We start from the raw sequence: 25,375 nt of genomic DNA, 5'->3' as shown, positions 1-25,375 counted from the left end.
ATGATACTAGACTCACCAAGCTAAACCTATTCCCGTTGTCATATCGAAGAATCAGAGGCGACTTGATTACTGTTTTCAAATTGCTTAGTGATAAATTCGCACTTGATATGCCCTCATTTTTCTTGTCTTCCGAAACAGAAAATTTACGAGGACACTCCAAAAAGTTCACAAGCCCGGGATAAATTACTTGTCAGCTGACTGTCGACTTTCCCATCGAATCATTAACGAGTGGAATTCATTACCTCAGCGCGTGGTTGAGGCTCCATTCGTCGACTCTTTCAAAAGAAAGTTGTATCAACTGAGAGACCATCATCGCCCAGACTGACACAGGCCATCAAACATCCTGTCCTTTCCAAATCGAAATGCATCAAACTTTCATAATCATGATGAAATTAAACAACAACTTATTCTCTTCACTACATAAAATACTCTTTTAAAAATTGGACGTAATCATAAGACAAATACTCGTCACTAGTTCAAGGTTTGATGTCTTGATCGTTTTTCTGGATGAATTAGGGCCACATCAAGGTTGGAATCAAGGTAGTCTTGGACCCCGCTAAAAACACTGACAAAAGGGGATTCAGGCCTTCATGATTTTGTAAACCTCAGGTACTTTTATTCTATGTTTCATACGGTTATTTTGCATTTTCATCGTATTTTTAAAGCTATGATTTCTGCATAAAACCACCTGTCTGTGACGAGACGTGTTCCAATACACCTTAGCCATTAATAGGTTTTTTATTACCCTACTTTTTGAATCATTCAGAATTTATACATTTCAGAGCCCATGTCGTTTTTAGCGTTTTGTGTTGCAGTGAATATGTTTGCGCTAGGTCCGATGTGAACACGAAAGAATAAATTTCATGTCGTTTTGTAGCAAATTTGGTATCATAGATCGAATCCAGCAATACAAGTAACTAAAACTAAGATGTATACAACTCGTTTCATATTCAGGATGGCCGCAGTAAACATGTTCATGTTTCAATTGAATGATAAATTTTAGCAAATGAACTGATCCACTCCTGGTTAGTTTTTACTGCCGATGAAATTTACATCGAAGTTAAAAAAATCACTGTCCTACGACAAAACTACTGTAATCACTACATAAATCTAATACATTTCTTCTTGGTAAACCAACACTGATTATTAGTATTTCGCAAAGCATTCCTAATTCTGTTATTTACATTTCTCGTACGTTTAAATCTAAAGGCAGCAGGCTCTTATTAAATCTGAGCGATAGGTTGATAAGATGGTATGATGATTAGGAGTAGTTGAAATAATGTACTAAGAATTCCTGAAATAGTGCTATTTAACGCAGGTAGAACTAGATGAACACAAGTGAACTTATCATATTTAGAATTCGTAGTAAACACACAATCAATTTCAAAGTAATCATCAGTTAGTTCAAATACTTCAAACGGTCTTACGGTTCTAATTAAGTGCTATGCTCGTTAGAATAGTGGCAGACCTATCAGCAGACACATTTTAAGGCTCTTCGTAAAAATACTCCACGATATGATTAACAGAGGTTATATGCCCTACAAAATTTATAAATAAGAACCGAATGCTTCGTAAATGCCTAATAAAATGAGTCAACAAACACCCAGATAAGACTATCGTAAGATGTGTGTATAAGTCCGTTATTTGTTTTCCTCAGTGGCCACCATAATGGGGATATATTGGAATTCATTCGTAAATCATATAATTTGGTGGTAATCTAATATTTGTATGCAGATTATTTCACTCGTAAATTAGTCAAGAAGATCCATACACCACTTAAGAGCGATTTACTTCTTCAATGAAGTTCTAATAGTTGATCACTTTTGATAGTCGCAAAAAAGCATCAGATACTGCCCTCCGACCATAATGACACAATACCATGTAGCTAAGTACGTCCAAGAGTCGTTCTCCAAACTCCCTATTCTTAATTTAAGTTTGTTAAGCTTGTTTTCATGGTATTGGGTAGCTGAATGCCCGATCACTGCCTATCTATACGTCATGTGCCCTGTATTAGGTAATAGGCAACCAAACCAGAACGTGAAAACATCTAGTAAAGGTGATTGTCAGCTTACTCTGTCTAAATGTATTTATTTATTATTTATTTAAACGCATAAATATTGGTACAAAGGGGCACCAGATATATATACGCCGCACAAATCTTATTTGATTTGTGTGAGGGCTGTGATACTGTCCGGGTGCCCAAATTGAAGCAGGTGGTTTTCTTACGGGGCTATATACGCGTGGCCATCGCATTGAGACTGGAACATATAACTAATCTTTCTTTAAGTCTTGAAATCTATAAGTACTTTTCACTCCCTATTTTTTATTCGTTTAGCCTTTGGTGTTCTTAACTCTGGGTTTTAACAACTTATCTAACCTCATCTGTAAGTAAATTTCAATACTAACGTTCGGTGGGATGCAGGACACACTTTTCGTTACGCTTAGGACTCAGTTGTATATACCTGCATCTCAGCCCGACCGGTGCTGCTACCTTAACGTGGTGGTTGGGCTTGCCTATCGTGATGGACCAATCGAGTCATACTGGCTGAAATAATCGTTCCTCAAGGCCCTACCATGTCAGACAGTTTGGTTGAAAAGCGGTAAGACTAAAAGCAGCAAACCCAAGGTCCTAAGGTGAAGTCGTACTGCTTACTGTACAGAGGTGTGACGGCAGTAAGGTGTTTCCTTCAGACAACCAGCATAACAGCGATGCTGCCTTCCCGCAAGGAGGGGTATATCCGTCTCCGGCGGTAAGGTCCCAACAAGTACGGAGCTAACACAAAAATTACCCACAAAAAGGTCGTGTGTGACCGACCTCAAACAGTTTTTACTTGGGCACTGCGGTCACTTTCTCAGGTCACTAAGACCACCTCTAACCCAATTTTGTTTTCAGGTACCTCCAGAAGAACGCTTCCACGGTGTGGGCAACCGGGAAGTGACAACTGCCCTCATACCTCTAACAGCACTCAAGATCACTGTACTCATAATTAGTTTCCCTCTCCAATTGCTATTATTCTTCCCACTGTTTGAGAATGGTGGGTAACTGTAGAGTAGCTGAAGGCCAGATAAACTGTTCTCTAACGTGTTCCACCCATCGTTCCATACGTCTGGGCTGAGAGCAGATAAAGGTTTTGTCTTTTTCCGAAATTGTTTCGCTTACACTTGACTTCTTAATTCTGGTTTCTTTTATTAGTCTAAAGAGTTGTCTGGTGTTGCCTACAACCGCTGTCTTTTCCATTTCTTTTGCTTTCGTTACCCGCCGCTGCTCACAATCGTTAGCTAGACTTTTGGTTAACCTAGATCTGATTTGCTTTCGCTCTTCATCGTGTTCAGAGCCTGATGGTATGAGGGTGTGCATTCTTAGGGTCTACTTTTTCCAACCCCACCCCCCTGTGAAAGGCAGCATCGCTGTTATGCTGGTTGTCTGAAGGAAACACCTTACTGCCGTCACACCTCTGTACAGTAAGCAGTACGACTTCACCTTAGGACCTTGGGTTTGCTGCTTTTAGTCTTACCGCTTTTCAACCAAACTGTCTGACATGGTAGGGCCTTGAGGAACGATTATTTCAGCCAGTATGACTCGATTGGTCCATCACGATAGGCAAGCCCAACCGCCACGTTAAGGTAGCAGCAATGGTCGGGCTTTCAGTATGGTGGTCCAGTTTTAGCGATTAGGTTTACTAATATTTTGGCTAAAATCTTGGAATTGGATTTAATCCCATCTGATTGGTCGCAATCATTGGTTGTCCTAATATATAAGAAGGGGTCAAAATCATCCTGTGATAACCATAGAGGGATTAATTTGACTAACATAGCATCTAAAATACTAACCTCGATCGGACGCCTAACAAAGGCTTGTGAAAGCAAACACGAGAAAATCAGACTGGCTTCAGACTTGGTCGTGGCTGTATCAACCACACGCAGGCATGCTTATCGGCGTCAGACAATAATAGTCTTTCTTAACTTAGAAGCAGCATTTGACTCTTTAGACTGAGAGGTTCTGTGGCAGTGTGTCATTGAAAGGTGTACCTCAGAAGTACATAAACCTTGTGAAGGTTCTCTACTCGAACACTACCAGTCGAGTGAGGGCTTATGGCGAACTGTCATCTAATTTTGAAACCTCAAGTGGTGTCAGATAAGGTTGTTCACTATCTTCATTTTTGTTTAGTTTCATCATAGATCTACTACTGAGAATAACGTTCTCGTCGACTGAATTTTCGGGAATCGATCTTCCGGAGGTCCACTCATCGACTTGGAATGTGCAGATGAGTCCTGTTTGGTAAAGACGCTGATAAAATGCAGTCTTTTGGTAGCACTGAGTAACAATGCAAGGATGTTTGGAATGCGTTTCTTCCCCTTTAAATGTAAATTGTTACTCCAGGACTGGTCTGCGTCAACACCTGAAGTAAGCATAGGGAGTGAAGTAGTCGAACACGTCGACTTCACTTATCTTGGAAGTCAGGTCAACCCTAGTGGGTTGGTGTCTGACAAAATTTCTACACGGATTCAGGAAGCTCGTCTGGTCTTTGCCGAAAATACGCCACTACCTATCACGAAGGCAAGTTATCCGTCTATCATTTAAAGGACGAGTATACTGCACAGCAGTTCGTTCTGTTTTACTTTATGGTTGTGAAACGCTGCCATTAAGAGTAGAAGATACTCGTAAGTTACTAGTATTCGATCACAGATATCTTAGAAATATTGCTCACATCTGCTTGGATCACTGGGTAAATAATAGTGAGGTTAGACGCAGGGTATTAGGGAATGATGGTAAGTCAGTTGGTGAGGTTGTAAATCTTCACCGACTGAGATGGTTGGGCCACGTGTTGCGTATGCCTGAAAACCGATTACCACGACGCGCAATGCTGACTGGTGTTGGATACAGGTGGAACAAAGTTAGGGTCGGTTAAACTAAAACGTGGCATCAGTCATTGAAGTGACTTCTGGTTTGAGCCATGTTCGTAGATGCAGACTACTTGATTGGGGTCCGCGTGACTATCGTACCTAATTGTTGGAGACTCTGGGTGACATGGCTCAGAATCGATCACAATGGCGCAGGTGTATGCACTCTTCGTCCTCCCTTAAACCGTGAGATTAAAATTAATTTATACCTTTATTTCTAAGAACTTATTCTTTCTTCCTGTATTGCATCCTTTTATGCAATCTTTATTTCATATAATAATGCCTATTAAGTAACTACCATGAATTTGGTATTCACCTTGTTGTACTAATGAGGTGTGGCAACTTGGACCGATGCATATATATGCCTGGTTCTACGTTGTAGCTGACTGACTGATCTGCATCTCAGTATTGAGGCTCACACTGGGAATCCCGTTCTGAATTCCACTATTAGCTGTTTATTTATTTATTTATTTATTTAAACACATAAATATTGGTACAAAGGGGCACCAGGTATATATGTGCCGCACAAATCTCATTTGATTTGTGTGAGGGCTGTGATACTGCCCAGGTGCCCAGACTGAAGCAGGTGGTTTTCTTAGGGGGCCACACTCGGAGCCTTTGACCTGAAGGTCTAGTCCACAAGGTAGTGGAGCATCGTGAGGAGATGCAGTCCCATGGTAGCCGGTGACCAATAATTGGTTCATACGCCATTCGTTCCCTCAGGATACTGGAGCCCATATGCACCATTTGTTTGGAATCAGGGTTTTCCAACTCCTCTAGGTGGATCCTCCACATCCACCAACCCGGTTAAAGCGCCGGACATTCGCTTTTCGTCCTCTCAATTTGGTAAACAACAGTTATGCCACGAGAAGGCAGTGAGTAGGACTTCCCTGGCAAAGGCTATATATTCGTGTGGCCATGTGAGAGCATTTCGAGAGGGAGAGCGGACTCTCCCTACTCTCGGCCATACCAGGGCATTTGAGAGCTAGTGTTCAACTTTATTCAAAAACATGTAACTAAATGGTAGTGCCAAAGCAATCCACTCAGGCTGCAAATTTTGCTGTCCTTGTCTAACTCATCCTTTTCATTACTCAAAGTGATCGCTAATGACTCGAACTTACGAATTTTTATCCTTCATATAATTTGTTTTGGCTATAAAACATATTCTAAGGTAGTATGGATAGATAGATTTTTGGTATTGTTCACTTATCTAAGCTAAATGGCTTAACCGTGAGGCTTTCACTGTCGTTTTGAACAATATCGTCAGCACCTTCCCGCAAATATTCGTGGTTTTTAATTGTCGATATCCTTGAAACTACCTGCTTATAATGGAACAATCAGATAAGTGGTATGCCACATAAATTTGTTAAATCAGTCGATGAGCCCGTGAACTAGAGTTGTGACAAGTGGTTAGGTCGTTTGACTTTCACTCAGTCTCAGGTTTAAACCCTCCTCAACCTACTTTGGTTTGTGCACCTGAGTAATATCACTAACATAAAGTGGGGTTCGAAGACAAGTGCACAAATGTATATCTAGTAAATTAATAATAAACTACTACGTTATGCTGTTATATTCAGTCACTATCATCTCCTTGGCATTCACTCCGGTTAGAAAAGAATAAGATTGCATGAAAAACTTTATTGTTAGAGGTGAAGTAATTTTTCTTGGATGCGTTGATGATCGGAATCACCAAACAGGGAAATGCGAAAAATGACATTGACTAAGTAAATAATTCACATACTCATAATATCTCACTTGCTCCTGCACCTTACTAGCTACGGGGTCTGTCTGACTTTCTCCAATAAATCATGAACATTCAACTGAGGCAGCCAGAAGTATGTTATGAGACATAGCAGCTTGAACCAGAAAAAAATGTTCTGTTTTACTGATTGTTTGGTTATTTTGTAAAGTTTACCATTCGTTTAAAGTTTCTCCCACTTTTTGTCTTTGTTTAAGAGAAATGAAGGAAATGAAAAGTGAGTTAACAAAACAGGATGGTGCGAATTTTGTTTCATCTCTTCAAAAAGCCAATTCTGAAAAAAATTCAAAACAATATCGATGGTTAGAACAATGCTATGAGATAGTTATATCTGCGAAAATCGAGAATAGTAATAATAACAATAGTGGTGATATACCAGTTATTCCAATTGATGGAGGTTCAGATGCTGGTATGTTTTGTGTAGTCGGTGCTCAATTCGATCCATCTCGTATTATCTATCACGGCTCTACTACCACTTCTAATAATAATGATAATACTAATAACAATAATTCGAAATCCATGGAACCGGGTGATATAATCTTAGCTATTGATGGTTATGAACTCTCAGGTTATACAAAACGTGATGCTATTACATTATGTAATGCTTGCCTACAATCTCATTCACATGTCCGATTACATCTTAGTCCACCTCATGCATTAGTTACAAGTAGTACAATGTTGTCAAGCTTTTTGGCCATTTCATTTGCGATGGACTCACCAGAGTATGCCCTTCAAGAAAAAATACGAGAGAATGTTTATCAACGTGTAGTACCTTGTAAGTAAACATTTTCTAAAAACTTAAATAATGATTTGATATTGGGATATTTTTTATCCTATCCTTTCTTTTTTTTATATCGTACACATTTTGTTTATTTTGGATCCCAGTTCTGAAAATCGCTACAACCTAAACCGCTTCCTTAATTCACCTTCAAAGTTCTTTGTTCTTTTATACGGTTGGTGGTCGACAGTTAATTGTAAATCTTATTTAAATCTTTTCATATATTCTCTTATTGTTAGGTACAACTAGATTACCCAGAGCAGAAGAAGTAGATGGAGTCCATTATCGTTTTATGAATGTACCTCAATTTCTTGCACTTGAACGTAGTGGACAATTATTAGAAAGTGGAATGTATAAAGGTATTATACTCTCACTGTTTTCAACCGTATTTTATTCGGTAGTTTTCTAATTTAGTGTAGTTTCTGTTTATAATATTATGCTAAGATATAATTATGGACATTGTATTTTCGTGTATAATGGTTTATCGTGAGATATGTTTCTCAATGGATGTATGTCAGATTTCAGAGTAATGTCATTATCTGCTTCATTTTAAGCGTAAAATGATTAGAGTATTTACTTCATTTAGAAAGCTAGACTGATTAGTTTGAGCTGTCTAATGACAATGCCAGCCTTCACATATAAGTTTGGTTCGGGGTCTAGTATAGAAAAATGTTTATGCGTACATAAACATGTACTTGGCAAACAGATTATTATTATTATTATCATTATTGAATAATGGGATGTGGGCAAAGTTGGTATATATAATCTTCCTACTACTCCCCAAAAAATCTTTCTCATGAACTACATCAAATAGGAATTCGATAGTCACAATATTTTACATTTTCACTAAACACAAAACATTTCTAGCTAATAATATAATTGATGAGTTATTACAGGAGATGAACAACTATATGATGCGATGAAGAAACTGACAGGAAAATATAGTAAACCAGAGAGACCGATCAAGGACAAAGAAGGAAAGCCAATCACTAAAATTTAAGGACAAAAGAACAGATGGGTGAGGCACTTCGAGGAACTCCTAAGTAGACCAGTACCTTTGAATCCATCGGATATCGAAGCAGCACGACCTGACAATATGCCAGACGAAGCAATAAAGTCACATATAAAAGTAACTGCAAGCATGCTCTATGTTCTATTCAGGAAGATTTAGGAGGAAGAACAAGTGCCACCGACAGACTGCGAAGATGGATACCTCATCATGATACAAAACAAAGGAGATCTGAGCAAATGTGAGAACAACACAGGAATCACACTACTACTGGTACCAGGAAGAGTTTTCAACAGAGTGTTATTGAGCTGGATAAAAGATTCAGTAGACGTTCAACTTCAAGATCAACAGACTGGATTTCGTAAGGATCGGTCGTGTACAGACCAAATCACGACACTTAGGATCATCGTCGAACAATTAATTGAATAGAACTCGTCACTATACATCAAATTCCCCCACTATCAGAAAGCGTTTGGTTATGTGGATAGGAGAACACTATGGAAACTTCTTCGACACTATGGTGTGAGTACCTGAGAAAATCATCAATACGGGATCCATACGACGGACTACCGTGCGAAGTGGTGCATGGAGGACAACTGACAGATGCATTTCCAGTAAGGACCTGAGTCAGACAAGACTGCCCACTCTCCCCCTTCCACTTTCTTATATTGATTAACTGGATTATGAAGACCTTGACATCTGACGGGAAGCACAGAATAAAACGAACAGATTGGATGCAACTAGACGATTTGGACTTCAGAGATGACCTGGCCCTTCTATCCTATACACACGAACAAATACAGGCCAAGACAAACAGTGTAGTAGCAGCCTCTGCATCAGGAGGCCTCATCATACACAAGGGGAAAACCAAGTTCCTCAAATACAACACGGAGAACACCAACCCAATCACACTTGATGGTGAAACTCTAGAAGAGGTGGAAACATTCACGTACCTATCTTAGCATCATCATCGATGAACTAGGAGGACCTGATGTAGACGTAAAGACAAGGACTGACAAAATAAGGACAACATTTTTACAGTTGAAGAGTATATGAAACCCAAAACAACTGTCTGCAAGACAACGTCAAAGTGAGAATCTTCAATACGAGAGTCAAGACGGTTCCAATGTACGGAGCTGAAACTTGGAGAACGACTACAACCTTCATTAAAAAAGTACAAGTACTTATAAGCAGTTGTCTACGCCAAATACTCAATGTCCGTTGTTCGGATACCATTAGTGACATCCGACTGTGGAAGAGAACAAAACAGGTTCTAGCTGGAGAGGAAATTGGAAAAAGACTTTGAAAGTGGATAGGCTACACAGTAAGGAAATCATCAAACTGCATCACGAGGTAGGCGCTAACTTGGAATCCTGAATGGAAACGAAAAAGTGGATGACCAATGAACACATGGTGTCGGGAATTGGAAGCAAACATCTAAAGAATGAATAACAACTGAAAACAAGTAGAAAGGATTGCCCAGGACAGAGTTGGATGGTGAATGCTGGTGAGCGGCATATGCTCCTCCATGAGGAGTAGCAGGAGTAAGTATTACGGAGGATAAATATGTAGTCTTCAATTTCTTTTAATGGCGTTGTTTCAAATCACATTTTTGTTAGTTCATCTTAGCATTCACTTTTACATACTACATCCATTCCTCAGTTTCATTCTTAAAAATTTATCCTATGAATTGTTTTCTTTTCAATTCTTTGTTCTATTTCAGTTTATTATCTAAAAAGGTCCTATCCATGTGTATATTGATAAGGACAAGCATACGCTAAGCTGTCAATTAACTTATAACTTCGTCCTATGATGAAAGGCACCAGTGTTAATAGTAGTAATCTTTATGACTCATGATACCTTGTCTCACTTTTGTGTCGTTTATTACAATAGTGCGGTTGTTAACCCTGTTTTTTGATGGTAGTAACGTTTGCACAATAGTTTCTGGTTTCAGTAGGTTTTATTTTACAGGTTAGTTAACTTCAACCTTGATTTGAATAAATTTGTATGATTTCCAATTGGTTGCAAGAGTGAATACATAATGAGCTGATTCATACATGATTGAATTTATTTGCATAAAGATTTATTCACACATATCACGCACATGCACAAGTGTACAATGGGTTGCTCACTTATTCAACCAGCATAGTGATAAAAATAATATGATGGATGATGATTATTAGTCGCTTAGATATGTATGTCTATATTGGTGATATATATATGATAATGTACAAGACAATGGTACTGTTTTTCGTCTCTTTTAATAGTCCAATATGACCATTTCTGAATAGTATTTGTGTTGTGAAAATCTCAAAAATCCCGTATTGTAGTTTGTTTGAAAGAATATTTAGTCATGCATACGTAATAACCAAAAAATTAAGGTTAAGCTACTTCGACTTCAGTAAATTTGAACTCTTTAATTCATTGAAATCATGAACCGATTCAAGTTAAACCATCATTGAAAACCTAGTAGCACTAGACTGCCATTTCATCCCACTATGGGATTCAGCAATGCGTATCCACGACTGAGCATACGGGGATCGAAACCAGGACATTTGGTTTTAACCTGTAAACCATTAAGCCGACATTTAACTATGATCAATCCATAACCTTTACTTCATGCTTTTTACACTAACTAAACCACATCTGAAGCTATTTAAATTGAAATAGTAGTGGAATTTTTTCAACAGAGTATACATCAATTCAAACTATAAGATGTACAAGTAGTCAGACATATGGGTTTGTTTCCGTTTGCTGTTCGCGTAATATCAACCAATTCCATTACTAAACAAACTTATATTGTCTTGTATTCTATTTAAAATGTAAAAAAAATTAATGTAACTCGCGAACTAAATCTCAATCGGTTTTGAGCAACACGTTTTGCCATACTATCCAGGTACCACAGTCCAAGGTAGATGGATAAGGATTCAAACCTGCACTCAAATGGCTAGAAGCTCAGTATTTTGACCACTGTATTGCCTCACTACACTTGTCTCTGTTATCCAGGAAAAACATTAGTTCGCACTTATTTGTTTGCAGCCAGTGATGATTGCATGTCAATAAAAGGGAGAGAGAGAAATAAGGACAATAGCAAAAAACCCTGTGTATTAATATACATTTATTTATTTATTTAAATACATAAATATTGGTACAAGGAAGCACCAGATACATATGCGCCACACAAATCTCATTTGATTTGCGTGAGGGCTGTGATACTGCCCAGGTGCCTAAACTGAAGCAGGTGGTTTTCTTAGGGGGCCTTTGACCTGAAGGTCTAGTCCACAAGGCAGTGGAGCATCGTAAGGAGATGCAGTCCCATGGTAGCCGAAGACCAACGATTGATTCATACACCATTTGTCCCTTCAGGATACTGGAGCCCATATGCACCATTGGTTTGGAATCAGGGTTTTCCAACTCCTCTAGGTGGATCCTCCACATCCACCAACCCTTTTAAAGCGCCGGACATTCGCTTTTCGTCCTCTCAATTTCGTAAACAACAGTAATGCCACTGTGAGAATGCAGTGAGTAGGACTTGTTTGGCAGAGGCTATATACGCGTGGCCATATGAGAGCATTTGGAGAGGGAGAGTGGACTCTCCCTACTCTCGGCCGTACCAGGGCATTTGAGGGCATTACATTACTGCACAACTATAATGAATTACACCCGTAAACTAACGATAGTAATAAAAACAAATGGAAAACAAGTAAATAAAAGAGATATTTTGAAGATTTACAAGAAAATAATTAGTAAATGTGTACGCATCTTTGCTATCCACTTCAAATTTATTACTGATTACGCACATCTTATGTATTATTATACAGAAAGTTATTACTGCTCTACTTGAATTAAGCTAACAGTCGGTAACTTTTTTTCTTGATGTCGTAACTTGATCTAATAACCGTTAATTTTTTGTTCAAATCAGTCCTACATCTATCATCATTCCTGGTCCTGGTTGGGCTATGTGTAACCTTTGTATTAGACACTTCAATCTAAATACTTTTGCGATGTAATAGACTAATTCTTCGTGTCAAAAACAGCCCTTACTACAATAGTGTTGATTCTGATCAGACAGTTATAATCGAATTAGGATCTGGAACAAATGTGTGTAGATCCTAATTGTTAGGTTTCCTATTAGCGAAATAAAAAAGCATTAAGTAAATGAGACATTGTTCTATCAACGGGATACATTAGGATCCTAGCATTGAAATACACACTGACAATTATTCTCTAAGGAATAATATACTCATGGGTCACCCTATGAAGTTTGGAAATTTTGGGTCTGAATGTCGTGTGTTAGTAATCATTTTCAGTGCTATATGCTAAAAGGTCACATTACGTATGTACACGCCCATCTTGAATGTTATTTGTTTTCTTACATATAAGTTGTCTTTAAAATGTTTGGTCCCTTTTCTTTTCGTTTTCCTAGGTAATCATTATGGTACACCTCGACCAGACCCTAATTCTACTGCTTTAGATCCTGTGTTCTTAGAACAATTCCACTTATCCTCTACAGATATTTCACAAATCAGTGATGATGCGTGTAGAATCCCACCGCCATTAGCACCACTAAGCTCATTTAATACATTTGCAATGCATGCTACCACTACCACTGCTGCTTCGGGGACTAATGGCAGTAACATTACTACTACCAGTAGTAGTAGTAGCAGTAATAACACTAGTAATAGTGTAAAATTAAATGATCCATTACAACAATTACCAACATGTTCTCCACCACCGCCTCCACCAATTCGCAATTCATCAATAACAAAAAATTCTAATATTGCCTGTAATACTAATAATATTAATATTAATCATGGTAAAGCATCGACTAATCTGTTGACTTTATGCACAACTGAAAATTTTTTGACAAAAACAATCGATAACAACAATAACAGTAAACAGTTAAATGGATTAAATGAATTAAATGGTAAATTATACCTACCACGTCCAAAATTTTCGAATGATGAAGCTAGTTTATGGTCACCTAACGATATTCATTTAATGGATGATCATAAAACAATCATGTTGCCTACAGCAACAACAACAACAATGTCAGTTACTGCCAATACTATTACTATTACAACTACTACCAATACTAACACTACTAATATGAATACTGCTACTATGTCTAATCATGTCAATACGTCAATGACTAATGGTTGTTCACTCATTGAAAGTGTAAGTATAAGTGTATTATGATGTGTAATTGTTTTTCAGTAGACATTATTTTGTACAGTTTTCTTATTTTCTGATAATTCCAATTTTATTCACCGTCAGTTATCAACACTAGTACTTCGATAGTTAAAGCATTGTTGTTTCAATCTATAATTTGCAGACTCATTTATTTTGACCATTAAATCTCACACAAATAGTGTGTAGCTTAAAACCGAGTAAATATATATAGACCTGTACTTGGTAAATGTGTTATGTAACTATTGTTTAGACCTGATACATATTTATATCAATCCGAGTTAGTGTATGTTTTTATTTATTTATTTATTTAAACACATACATATTGGTACATAGGGGCACTAGATACATATGCGCCATACAAAACAATGAGAGTGGGAAGAGAAAGGGGTAAGACGCGTACATATGAAGAAGAAAAAATAGGATGAAAAAAAGAGAAGAGTAATGATGGGGGGATCTGAAATGTACAACCAGAAGACTCAGTTCAGTCAGTCAGTCACAACGTAGAACTTCGTACGTACGTACATCAGTTCGAGTTGCCATACCACATTAGCACAGAGATGCAGTTATCGATTCAAATCCCATAGTGGTAGAAGTAGTAGGAGTATAATCAGAAATCCAAAAGATTAGGGGTTTCAAGAAATTATTGAAGGAGTATAGTACAGTGAAATAAATTTGGAAAGAGAAAAAGATAAAGACATGAGGAATTCAGAAGATTAGAATTTGGTAGAACACAAAGAGTGGATGCATCTTCGCCATTGCAAACGATTTTGAGCCATGTCATTCAAGGTCTCTAACCATCGGTTGCTGTCATCTCGCGAATCCCAACCAGGTAGTCTACACCTACCAACATGGCCCAGTCCACTTGTCAGTGACTTCATTGATTTGTGCCACGTTTTGGTCTGGCCACCCCTAGCTTTCTTCCAACCTACTCCTACACCATGAAACATTGCACGTCGGGGCAGTCGGTGGTCGGGCATACGTAACACATGTCCCAGCCATCTCAACTGATGAAGTTTCACTACTTCATCAATCGATTTGCCATCCCTACCTAGTACTCGTTTCCTAACAACTGCATTACTTACCCGGTGGTCCCAGGATATACGAGCAATGCTTCGAAGACACCTATGATCGAACACTAGTAGCCTACGAATATCCTCTACTCTTATTGGCCATGTTTCACTGCCATAGAGTAGGACGGACCGAACTGCTGCACAGTAAACCCGTCCTTTTGTTGCTAGACGGATATCTCGCCTACTCCATAAATGACGCAAGTTGGCGAAAGCTAGACGAGCCTTCTGTATCCGTGCTGAGATTTCGTCACATACCAGACCACAAGGGCTGATGAGACTTCCAAGATAAGTGAAGTGGTCTACACGCTCAACTACTTCACTCCCTATCATTAGTTCAGGTGTCGATGCAACCCAATCCTGAAGTAACATTTTGCACTTCGAGGGAGAGAATCGCATTCCGAACATGCCTGCATAGTTGCTTATAGTGGTCAGAAGACTCTGCATGTTGTCAGCGTCTTCACCGAGTAAAACTATGTCGTCGGCGTATTCTAAGTCGACAAGTGAGTCTCCTGGTAAAAGTTCAACTCCTGGAGGTTTAGCTGATGAAAGTACTATCTCTAAAAGTAAGTCAATGACAAAGTTAAACAAGAATGGGGAGAGTGGACAGCCCTGACGAACGCCACTTGTGGTAATCAGTTCTGATGACAGTTCGCCATAGGCTCTAACTCGACCAGTTGTGCTCGAGTAGAGAGCCTTTATGAGGTTAATGTACTTCTTTGGTACTCCTTTCAGTGACAAACATTGCCATAGAACCTCACGATCAACAGAGTCAAATGCCGCCTTAAGGTCAAGAAATACTACTATTGTGGGACGTCTGAATTTGTGTCTATGTTCTAGGACCTGACTTAGGGTGAATATCTGGTCTATGCAACCACGTCCAGGTCGAAAACCAGCTTGGTTTTCTCTAGTCTGCTCTTCACGAGCTTTGGTTAGGCGACCTAGTATTATTGAAGCTAATATTTTAGACACTATATTAGTCAAACTGATCCCTCTGTGATTGTCACAAGAGGACTTTTGTCCTTTCTTATAAACTGGCACAATCAGTGATTGGGACCAGTCAGATGGAATTACGTCCAGTTCCCAGATTCTACCTAAGACCTCAGTCAATCTCACTGCTAGTACTGGACCACCATCCTTAAAAATCTCAGGGGTCAACCTGTCAGGGCCTGCTGCTCTCCCTCGCTTCAGATTTCCTATAGCTTTTTCAACCTCACAGAGGGTTGGAGGACTTACATCAATTTGCCATTCAGGACGACTGGGGATCGTGGGTAATTGAAGTGTGGCTGAAGGCCAGTTGAACTGATCCCTAAAGTGTTCTGCCCATCGATCCAACCTCCTGGATTGAGAATGAATTATATGCCCATCTTTATCTGAGATGGTTTCACTGATATTCGGGTTCCTAATACCGGTTTCTTTAACGAGTCTGAATAGCTGCCTACTGTTACCTATTGCCGCCGCCTTTTCCATCTCTCTTGCTTTCGCTACCCACCACTGTTCACGATCATTACGTAGACTTCTTATAAGCCTGCGCTTAAGTTGACTCCGCTCTTCGTTATGCTCAGAGCCAGGTGGGATGAGTTTACGAGCATCTATCAGTGCGGTAGATGCTGCCGAGATCCATTGTTTCTCCCTAACGTTATGGTTTACCTTATTAGCGGATATCACTGCTGATTCCACAGCTTTTCGGATGTCATTCCACGCTGCCTCGGGGTGGACACAACTTACATGGCTGCCTAACTGTTTTTCTAGTTGTTCCTGAAATATATTCTTAGCTTGCCTACCATTAAGTAGAACCCTTAGAGGCTTCCCTGCAGTGTCTTTCCTACGTCCAGTAAGACGCAGACAAATACGTGCTCGCACTAGAGCATGATCTGAATCTAAGCATGTGCCCCAGAATGATCGACAGTCTTCTATCGAGCCCCTCCATCGGTGGCTGATAGCGATGTGATCTAATTGGGTCCAACGTTGGGACGAATTCGGGGGTCGCCAGGTCAAAAGATGTTTTTCCTTATGCTTAAAGTTAGTATTTGCAAGAAATAGGCGGTTATCTGAGCATAGCTGCAACAGACGGTCGCCATTATCTGTTCTTTTCGCCATGACACCATAAGATCCACCCAGGTGTCCTTCCCTTTCACTTAGTTTACCTACTTGAGCATTAAAGTCACCTGCTACTATTACTACATCAGAACGCCTAGCTTCTCGGAGAAGGTCAGAAAGTTTCCTGTAGAACTCATCTTTTATATCGTCTGAGCTGCAGTCAGTGGGAGAGTAGGCAGAGACGACGAAGAGGCAACGACGAATTTCCCTATCTTTCCGAGTCCTTACTGATCCGTTTAGTCGAACAGCGCATAGACGACTGTCTACTGGGATCCAGTCTAAAAGAGCTAGTTCTGCCCTAGGACTTAATGCTATACCTACTCCAGCGAGGCCACGGGAAGCAGCGTCAGGGCTTCCAGATACACGGAGCGTGTATCGAGATGAAACTTTATTTTGATTAGGTGCGGTCAAATGAATGACACTACTCGGATCTTGTATGCGCGTTTCGGAGACGCAGCACACATCGATGGTGTAAGATTCTAGAGTTCTAGCTAAGGAAGCCTGTTGTCCTATTTGGCACAATGTTCGGACATTAAAAGTTCCTATATGTAGTTTAGAGCGTGGTTTCAAGAGACCAGGAATAACGTTCTGTGTACTCGAATCGTTTGCCCTAGCGGTGCGACGCGATAAAAGGACGTGGGAAGGGTTAGTCGAGGAGATAACAGAGTTATTAGGTGTAGGAAGGATTTGAAAGCGACCAACTTGGTCTTGTGTGCAGTTAAGGGTATGAGGGCTAGTATCACTTCCCGGCTGCCCACACCGTGGAAGGGTATTTCTTGAGGGACCTGAAAAAGAAGTTGGATTAGTGTTGGTCTTAACGACCTGGGAGCGTGACCGCAGTGCCCAAGGGACATCTGCTTGAGGCCGGTCACGCACGGCCTTTTTGTGGGGGATTTTTGACGTGTTAGCTCCGTTCTTCAAAAGTCCTTACCGCCGGAGACGGAAATCCGTGGGATAAGGCGAGGTGTGCATTTTTAGGGTCGACCTTTTCTAACCCCACCCCTCCTTGTGGGAAGGCAGCATCGCTGTCATGCTGGTTGTCTGAAGGAAACACCTTACTGCTTTCACACCTCTGTACAGTCAGCAGTACGACTTCGCCTTCGGACCTTGGGATTGCTGCTTTTAGTCTCACCGCTCTTCAACCGACCTGTCTGGCATGGTAGGACCTTGAGGAACGATTGTTCCAGCCAGCATAGCTCGATTGGATCATCACGATAGGCAAGCCCGACCACCACGTCAAGGTAGCAGCAACGGTCGGGAGAAGACTCAGTTAAGAAGTTATAACCACTCTTTATGAAGAAAGTAAAAGATTACAGCAGGTTCGCCACTGGCTTCTATTCTGAGCCATATCTGATAACGTCTCTAGCCACTGTGTTGAACCATCTCTCGGACCCCAGCCAAGGAGTCGTGAAGGACCAACAGAAGCTAGCCCTTTGCAGCTAAATGAAATGACGATATTTTCTGAGTTAGTATATCTCCTATCATATCTACTAAAGAGGTGATTAACGCAAGATAAAGAATAACGAAGTCAACGTACATGAAAATAATATCATCTGTAATGGAAAAAATTAAAGGAAAACATAGGCGAACATTGTAGAGTTGATAAGTATGGAAAATATTTGATATCTACATTTAGTTCAAGGTAAATAATGAATGGATTTGCATCCATAAAAACCTTGTTTCAAGTTATATCACCACTTCAGGTTAACAATAATAGAATAAGATCATCCTGTGAAATTCAAATAAAGATGTCTATTTCTCATAATATTGTTTAGTCAAATAGTAAATGACTTCATGTATTGGTTTTCTGTTTAGACCTAACCGTCGCTTGGCCTCCTGACAATGTATCCCACTAGATAGACAGTTTATAGTAACAGATACTCAGTCCTTTCTAGTTTTTCATAGCTTTCATAAATATTTCATGTATCAATAACTTTCATTTTATAAGTTTTCTTAAACAGGAAAACTACTTATTATATTGGGTTACATAGTGGTTTTGTGCCTCATGTTATCTATTATTGAATGTTTATTTAAACAGTAAAAGTTTCTGCCACATTGTAACGGAAGTCGTACTTTAGCCTACAATATCAACTGGACTTTAGGGGGCATGACTTATACGGTGTACAGTACTTGTGTTGAAGACCAAAATTATCCATCCATAAAACATTAACAATCAATATTTCGGAGAGGTCCTGAAAAACAGGTAGCCCCGGTTAAGAAATATCTTTTTGAAGCTACATAGTTACTTTTTTTCTCAATATTTCTGTAGAATATGTTTGTTACTTACAATGATTTGCCACACAAGACATGTTATCTTCACTGTTGGGTTAAAAGTCATAAATGTACTTTATTTGATTGAAAATCAATTTAAGATTCTATGAAATCTGAATAAAGATTGACAGATTTAGATGTAAAGTTAAGTAATCAATGCTAAAGTGCTTTCTTAACAGAAATACAGTCAAAAAAGTAGCTTAGAAGTCCATATATAGTTGAAATAGGTAAAAGCTAAGAATGAATCTGATTCGGGGGGGGCTGGAAGGATTTAGTAACCGGTTACTAACCAAATGTAAATGAATAAATACCAGAGTTGGTGTGTGTGTGTGTAAATATTCGCGCGTATGAGAGTGAGTCGAAATTTCGCTAGAATGATCACGTTTTGGAATCGTTTAAATTTGATGAATATAATGGTTTTTCTCTACTTTCAGGAACAACTAGAAAAACAGTAAGGCAGCCATATAAGTTGTGCCCACCCCGAGACAGCGTGGAATGACATCCGTAAAGCTGTGGAAACAGCAGTGATATCCACTAGTACGGTAAACCATAAGGTTAGGGAGAAACACTGGACCTCAGCAGCATCTACCGCACTGATAGACGCTCGAAAACTCATCTCACCTGGCTCTGAACATAACGTAGAGCGGAGTCAGCTTAAGCGCAGGCTAAGAAGACAGTTTTATTCGGTGAAGACGCTGACAATATGCAGAGTCTTCTGACCACTATAAGCAACTATGCAAGCATGTTCGGAATGCGATTCTCCCCATCGAAGTGCAAAATGTTTTTTCAGGATTGGGTTGCATCGACACCTGAACTAATGATAGGGAGTGAAGTAGTTGAGCGTGTTGACAGCTTCACTTATCTTGGGAGTCTCATCAGCCCTTGTGGTCTGGAGTGTGACGAAATCTCAGCACGGATACAGAAGGCTCGTCTAGCTTTCGCCAACTTGCGTCATTTATGGAGTAGGCGAGATATCCGTCTAGCAACGAAAGTAAGGGTTTACTGTGCGGCAGTTCGGTCCGTCCTACTTTATGGCAGTGAAACATGGCCGATAAGAGTAGAGGATATTCGTAGGCTACTAGTGTTCGATCACAGGTGTCTTCGAAGCATTGCTCGTATATCCTGGGACCACTGAGTAAGTAATGCAGTTGTTAGGAAACAGGTACTAGGTTAGGATGGCAAGTCGATTGATGGAGTAGTGAAACTTAATCAGTTAAGATGGCTGGGACATGTGTTACGTATGCCCAACCATGAACGTGCAATGCTTTATGGTGTAGGAATAGGTTGAAAGAAAACTAGGGCGACCAGACCAAAACGTGGCACAAATCCATGAAGTCACTGACAATTGGACTGAGCCATGCTGGTAGGTGTAGACTGCCTGGTTGGGATTCGCGAGATGATAGCAATCGATGGTTGGAGACCTTGAATGATATGGCTCAAAATTGTTTGCAATGGCAAAGGTGTATCCACTCTTTGTGTTCTACCAAATTCTAATCTTCTGAATTCTTCATGTCTTTATTTTTTTTCTCTTTCCAAGTTTATTTCACTGTATTATAATCCTTGAATAACATCTTCAAACCCTAATCTTTCCGATTACTGCTTATACTCTTACTACTTCTACCACTATGAGATTTGAATCGACAACTGCATCTCTGTTCTAATGTGGTATGGCAACTCGAACTGATGTACGTGTGTGTGAAGTTCTACGTTGTGACTGACTGATTGACTACTTAATACACATACTGGTATAACTGGTCACCGAAAAAATATCTGCCATATGCAAACAAAGTAAGATAACATTGTAAAAAACAAAAGAGGTTAAAGAAATAAGATTAGTGGTAAAAGTGGACGTAAATGAGATGTAATAAGTGAAATACACAATGATTACTCACTTTCTCTCGTTGTTACACTGTCATGTACAATTATAGTTTGTCATTTGTTAACACTATAACTAGTGTGGTGTGGGTTACTTATATCCACATAAGTAGTATATGGTGATGGTCAGGCATATAATATATTTTGGCAGAAGATCGATAAGGAAAGAACAGGGACGAAGCGCAATCGGTATAAAAATGCATGAACAATGAAATCAGAAAAGATGGACTGATATTTGCAGAAGGAATAATCAAGATTGAGACAATTGATTGTTATTTTACAAATTAACTGTTTACTGCATGGTTGTCAGATTTTAGTGAGATAGTCTGAAATTTGTGCCTAAATACATTCGATTGTCCCCACCCATGTTCTTTTACTGTGAATATTGGAACATTTTACGCAATCAAAACTTACGTACATTTTTGAATAATTTTCTGATGGTTATCAACTTATTTAGCGCTCATATTAGAAATGTTAACCTTCAGGTTTGAACTCTCACCTTATATACTTCAGTTTGAATAAAGGATTGGTATTATTAACAGTTACACAAGAAATATCGTTTAAAACCGATTACGTGTAGCTAACTATTTTGTTATTGTCGTTACATTTCAAACATAACCCATCCCATATACTTCGGTTTAAATTTTAGGATAGTAATATTTAATTAATCTTTATCCAGTTAGGTGTGGTCTAAAATCAAGCACACAAATCTATAGTTGGTTACTTAGCTACTGCAAATTGATAAGTATCACAGACACACACACACACACGCACATACATCCAATAATATCTCCCCCACTCATTTTTACGAAGATTTTATACAAATCCTCTGATTAATAAATCAACTTGTCTACTATTCGTTTACATCTATCATAGTTAGATGGCGTGTAACAATATAGATATATATATCTTTCATATATTTTCGTTTATTACTTGTTTTACATACCTACTTCATCATTAGCTTAGTTGACTTGGCTACTACTATTTCATTTCTTATCTTCATTGGTTTCCTTATTCTTTTTTTTATTTATCACTAGTTATGTTGTTGATAACTAACTAATTTTACATTTTAAAAGTTTTTATTATTACTACAATTTTCGATATCTTTCAAAGCCTTTATGTTGCTTCTTTTTTTCCCTTTCTCGCTTATATAAATCGATTTGTCTGACATTTTTATCATCAGCATCGGTATCAGAATTTTTTCCCCTTCTGTTTCTTGATTTAAGGGACTTTCTTGTCTAGATATTTACCATTTAACTATGTTAACATATTCATAAATATACACTATTATTATTATTATTAGTATTATTATTACTGCAGTTTGTTTCTTCTATCTGGGGTGTATTATTTACTCTGTGTCCGCTTGTTGGCTTGTATTTGGGTATATGTACACACGCATATATATGTACAGTCAGTGTATAATTACGAATACAAAAAGAACATAAACTTTAACGGTGATGTTGTTGAGTATTACTTGTAAGAAGATATTAATATTAATAGTGTCTGTTAAGTTACAGTTTGGGAAAAATATGATGCCTTTAGATAGACTATATTTTGTGTGATACATTTATGCCAATGATTGAAATGCTGCTAGTCGTAGTTCCTGGCACAAATGTGTATTGGTCTAATCTATCGTACTGCACCAACACGACGAGATGAGGCACACCCTGATGACTTAATCGAGCTATATTGTCTTGAAGATTTAATTTCTTTACGTCTCAGCATCCCAATCAGGTCAGTTAGAGAACAGAAAGATTCAAAGCAGCAACTTGAAGTCCGAGGGTGAAGTCGTACTGTCAACTGTTCAGGAGTGTGATAATAGAAAAGCGTTCCCCTTAGACAGTCAGTATCTGTAGCCACACTCCCATAACGGAAAGAGGAGGTTAGAAAAAATAGACCCTGAAAAAATACTTTACCTCGCCCTATGGATTTCCGTCATTCGCAGTGAGGCCTTCAAAGTACGAAGTCAACACATCAAAAACTACTCTAAGAAAGTCTGTGTGTATCGAAACTCAAGAAGTTGTTCCTTGAGTTCTGAGGTCATGCTCTCATGTCTTCAAGTTTATTTCTCTCCCGGTTTTCTTTTCAGGCGTTTCATCAAGAAGTATCCTTTCACCGTTTAGGCAACCGATTAGCGATAACAGTCTCTAAGCCCATAGGATTACCTCATTCATAATGAAACCCTAAAAATTGACTGACTTAATGTTATAATCTCTGATCCATAACTTTATTTATATACATGATTATTCGATTCGATTATTCACCTTCCTGTTACATAACACGCACACAAAACTTTCTTCTGTTACCGATCAGACTGTCATAAATTACAACGTGGGAATGTTATGTTGATAATTTTTCGTCTGACTAAGCGAAATTAACTTTAAGACCTGGAGAAAAAACAGTTGTAACTGCTATACTTTTGTACGTATATATATATATATATATATATATATATATATATATATAATTGGCGTTTAGTAATGATTTCCTTGTGTAATTAACTTAATACATGTTAACTGATGAAGAAATAGATGCAGATAAAGAATCCTAAAATCTGTTTCATTTTCTAAATACTTTTTTATTCTCGTACCTAGATGTAATATTTCTGACAGTGAATTGATTACGATTGAAACTGTTAAGATTATGTTGAATATTTTAATTGACTACTGTCACTAGTATGTGTATAAAACGAAGGAGATAGTGTAGAGCTTCAGAAAGATTTACCCGACTGTTGCTGCTACCTTGACGTGGTGGTCGGGCTTGCCTATCGTGATGAACCAGTCGAGCCATACTGGCTGGAACAATCGTTCCTCAAGGTCCTACCTTGTCAGACAGGTTGGTTGAAGAGCGGTAAGACTAAAAGCAGCAATCCCAAGGTCCGAAGGCGAAGTCGTACTGCTTATTGTACAGAGGTGTGACGGCAGTAAGGTGTTTCCTTCAGACAACCAGCATAACAGCGATGCTGCCTTCCCACAAGGAGGGGTGGGGTTAGAAAAGGTCGACCCTAAAAATGCACACCTCGCCTTATCACACGGATTTACGTCTCCGGCGGTAAGGTCCTTTACAAAACGGAGCTAACACGTCAAAAATCCCCTACAAAAAGGCCGTGCGTGACCGGCCTCAAGCAGTTGTCCCTTGGGCACTGCGGTCACGCTCCCCGGGCGTTAAGACCAACACTAATCCAACTTCCTTTTCAGGCCCCTCAAGAAATACCCTTCCACGGTGTAGGCAACCGGGAAGTGATATTAGCCCTCATACCCGTAACTGCACACGAGACCAAGTTGGTCACATTCAAATCCTTCCTACACCTAATAACTCTCTTATCTCCACGACTAACCCTTCTCACGTCCTTTTATCACCTCGCACCACTAGAGTACACAGAACGTTATTCCTGGTCATCTGAAACCACACTCTAAACTACATGTAGGAACTTTTAATGTCCGAACACTGTGCCAAATAGGAAGTTAGTTGAATAGTGTGACATTTCGACAAATGTCGATAAATGTCTCTAGGTGCATTATGATACATATTGAACTTCAATCACAAATAAATACACGATTAATCAATTAATTAATTTATTTAAACACATAAATATTGGTACAAGGAAGCACCAGATATATATGCGCCGCACAAATCTCGTTTGATTTGTGTGAGGGCTGTGATACTGCCCGGGTGCCCAGACTGAAGCAGGTGGTTTTCTTAGGGGGCCATACTCGGAGCCTTTGACCTGAAGGTCTAGTCCACAAGTTAGTGGAGCATCGTGAGGAGATGCAGTCCCATGGTAGTCGGTGACCAACGATTGATTCATACGCCATTTGTTCCCTCAGGATACTGGAGCCCATATGCACCATTTGTTTGGAATCAGGGTTTTCCAACTCCCCTAGGTGGATCCTCCACATCCACCAACCCTTTTAAAGCGCCAGACATTCGCTTTTCGTCCTCTCAATTTCGTAAACAACAGCAATGCTGAGAGAAGGCAGTGAGTAGGACTTGTTTGGCAGAGGCTATATACGCGTGGCCATGTGAGAGCGGTTCGCAAGGGAGAGTGGACTCTCCCCACTCTCGGCCGTACCAGGGCATTTTGGAACTTAATAATTTCCTGAGTAGTTTGAATGCTCAAACCAAGACATGAAATCAGTTCACAAAGTCATTAACTGTTGAACTGAGTCATATTGGTGAATTTAGACCAACTGTTTGAGATCTGTGCAATCCATGGTTGAAGATAGATCACAATGGCTCAGATAAATTTATTCTTTATCCTACCATAAACACTGAGCTTCAGTATCATTTCGTATTTTGTATCCATTAGATTTATTCCTTTTTCTAGTGTTTAATCTGCTTCACTTTCATTGATACTACTATTATTCTCTTCCAGTATTCATTTTGTAAGTTTCCTCGCCCTAATCCATATAGTAAGGGCT

General features: G+C 39.2%; 1 protein-coding gene across 1 annotated transcript in view; it reads left to right on the top strand.

Annotated features, from left to right (window-relative positions):
- Positions 1–537: 537 nt before the first annotated feature.
- Positions 538–25,375, top strand: part of Smp_141790 (membrane associated guanylate kinase inverted related) — a gene marked incomplete at its 3' end in the record, with an annotated part of 65,839 nt that continues 41,001 nt past the window's right edge. The window contains exons 1-4 of the mRNA XM_018799760.1: positions 538–609; positions 6,859–7,436; positions 7,679–7,798; positions 12,875–12,927. Of these exons, the coding sequence (XP_018651517.1) occupies positions 6,863–7,436; positions 7,679–7,798; positions 12,875–12,927 (747 nt within the window). The 5' untranslated portion in view covers positions 538–609; positions 6,859–6,862. The remainder of the gene's footprint in view (positions 610–6,858; positions 7,437–7,678; positions 7,799–12,874; positions 12,928–25,375) is intronic.

Source organism: Schistosoma mansoni, chromosome 3, assembly GCF_000237925.1.
Source record: "Schistosoma mansoni strain Puerto Rico chromosome 3, complete genome".
Taxonomy (NCBI): domain Eukaryota; kingdom Metazoa; phylum Platyhelminthes; class Trematoda; order Strigeidida; family Schistosomatidae; genus Schistosoma; species Schistosoma mansoni.
The sequence above is the reverse complement of the archived record's forward strand: the minus strand, read 5'-3'. Positions and strand labels throughout refer to the sequence as shown.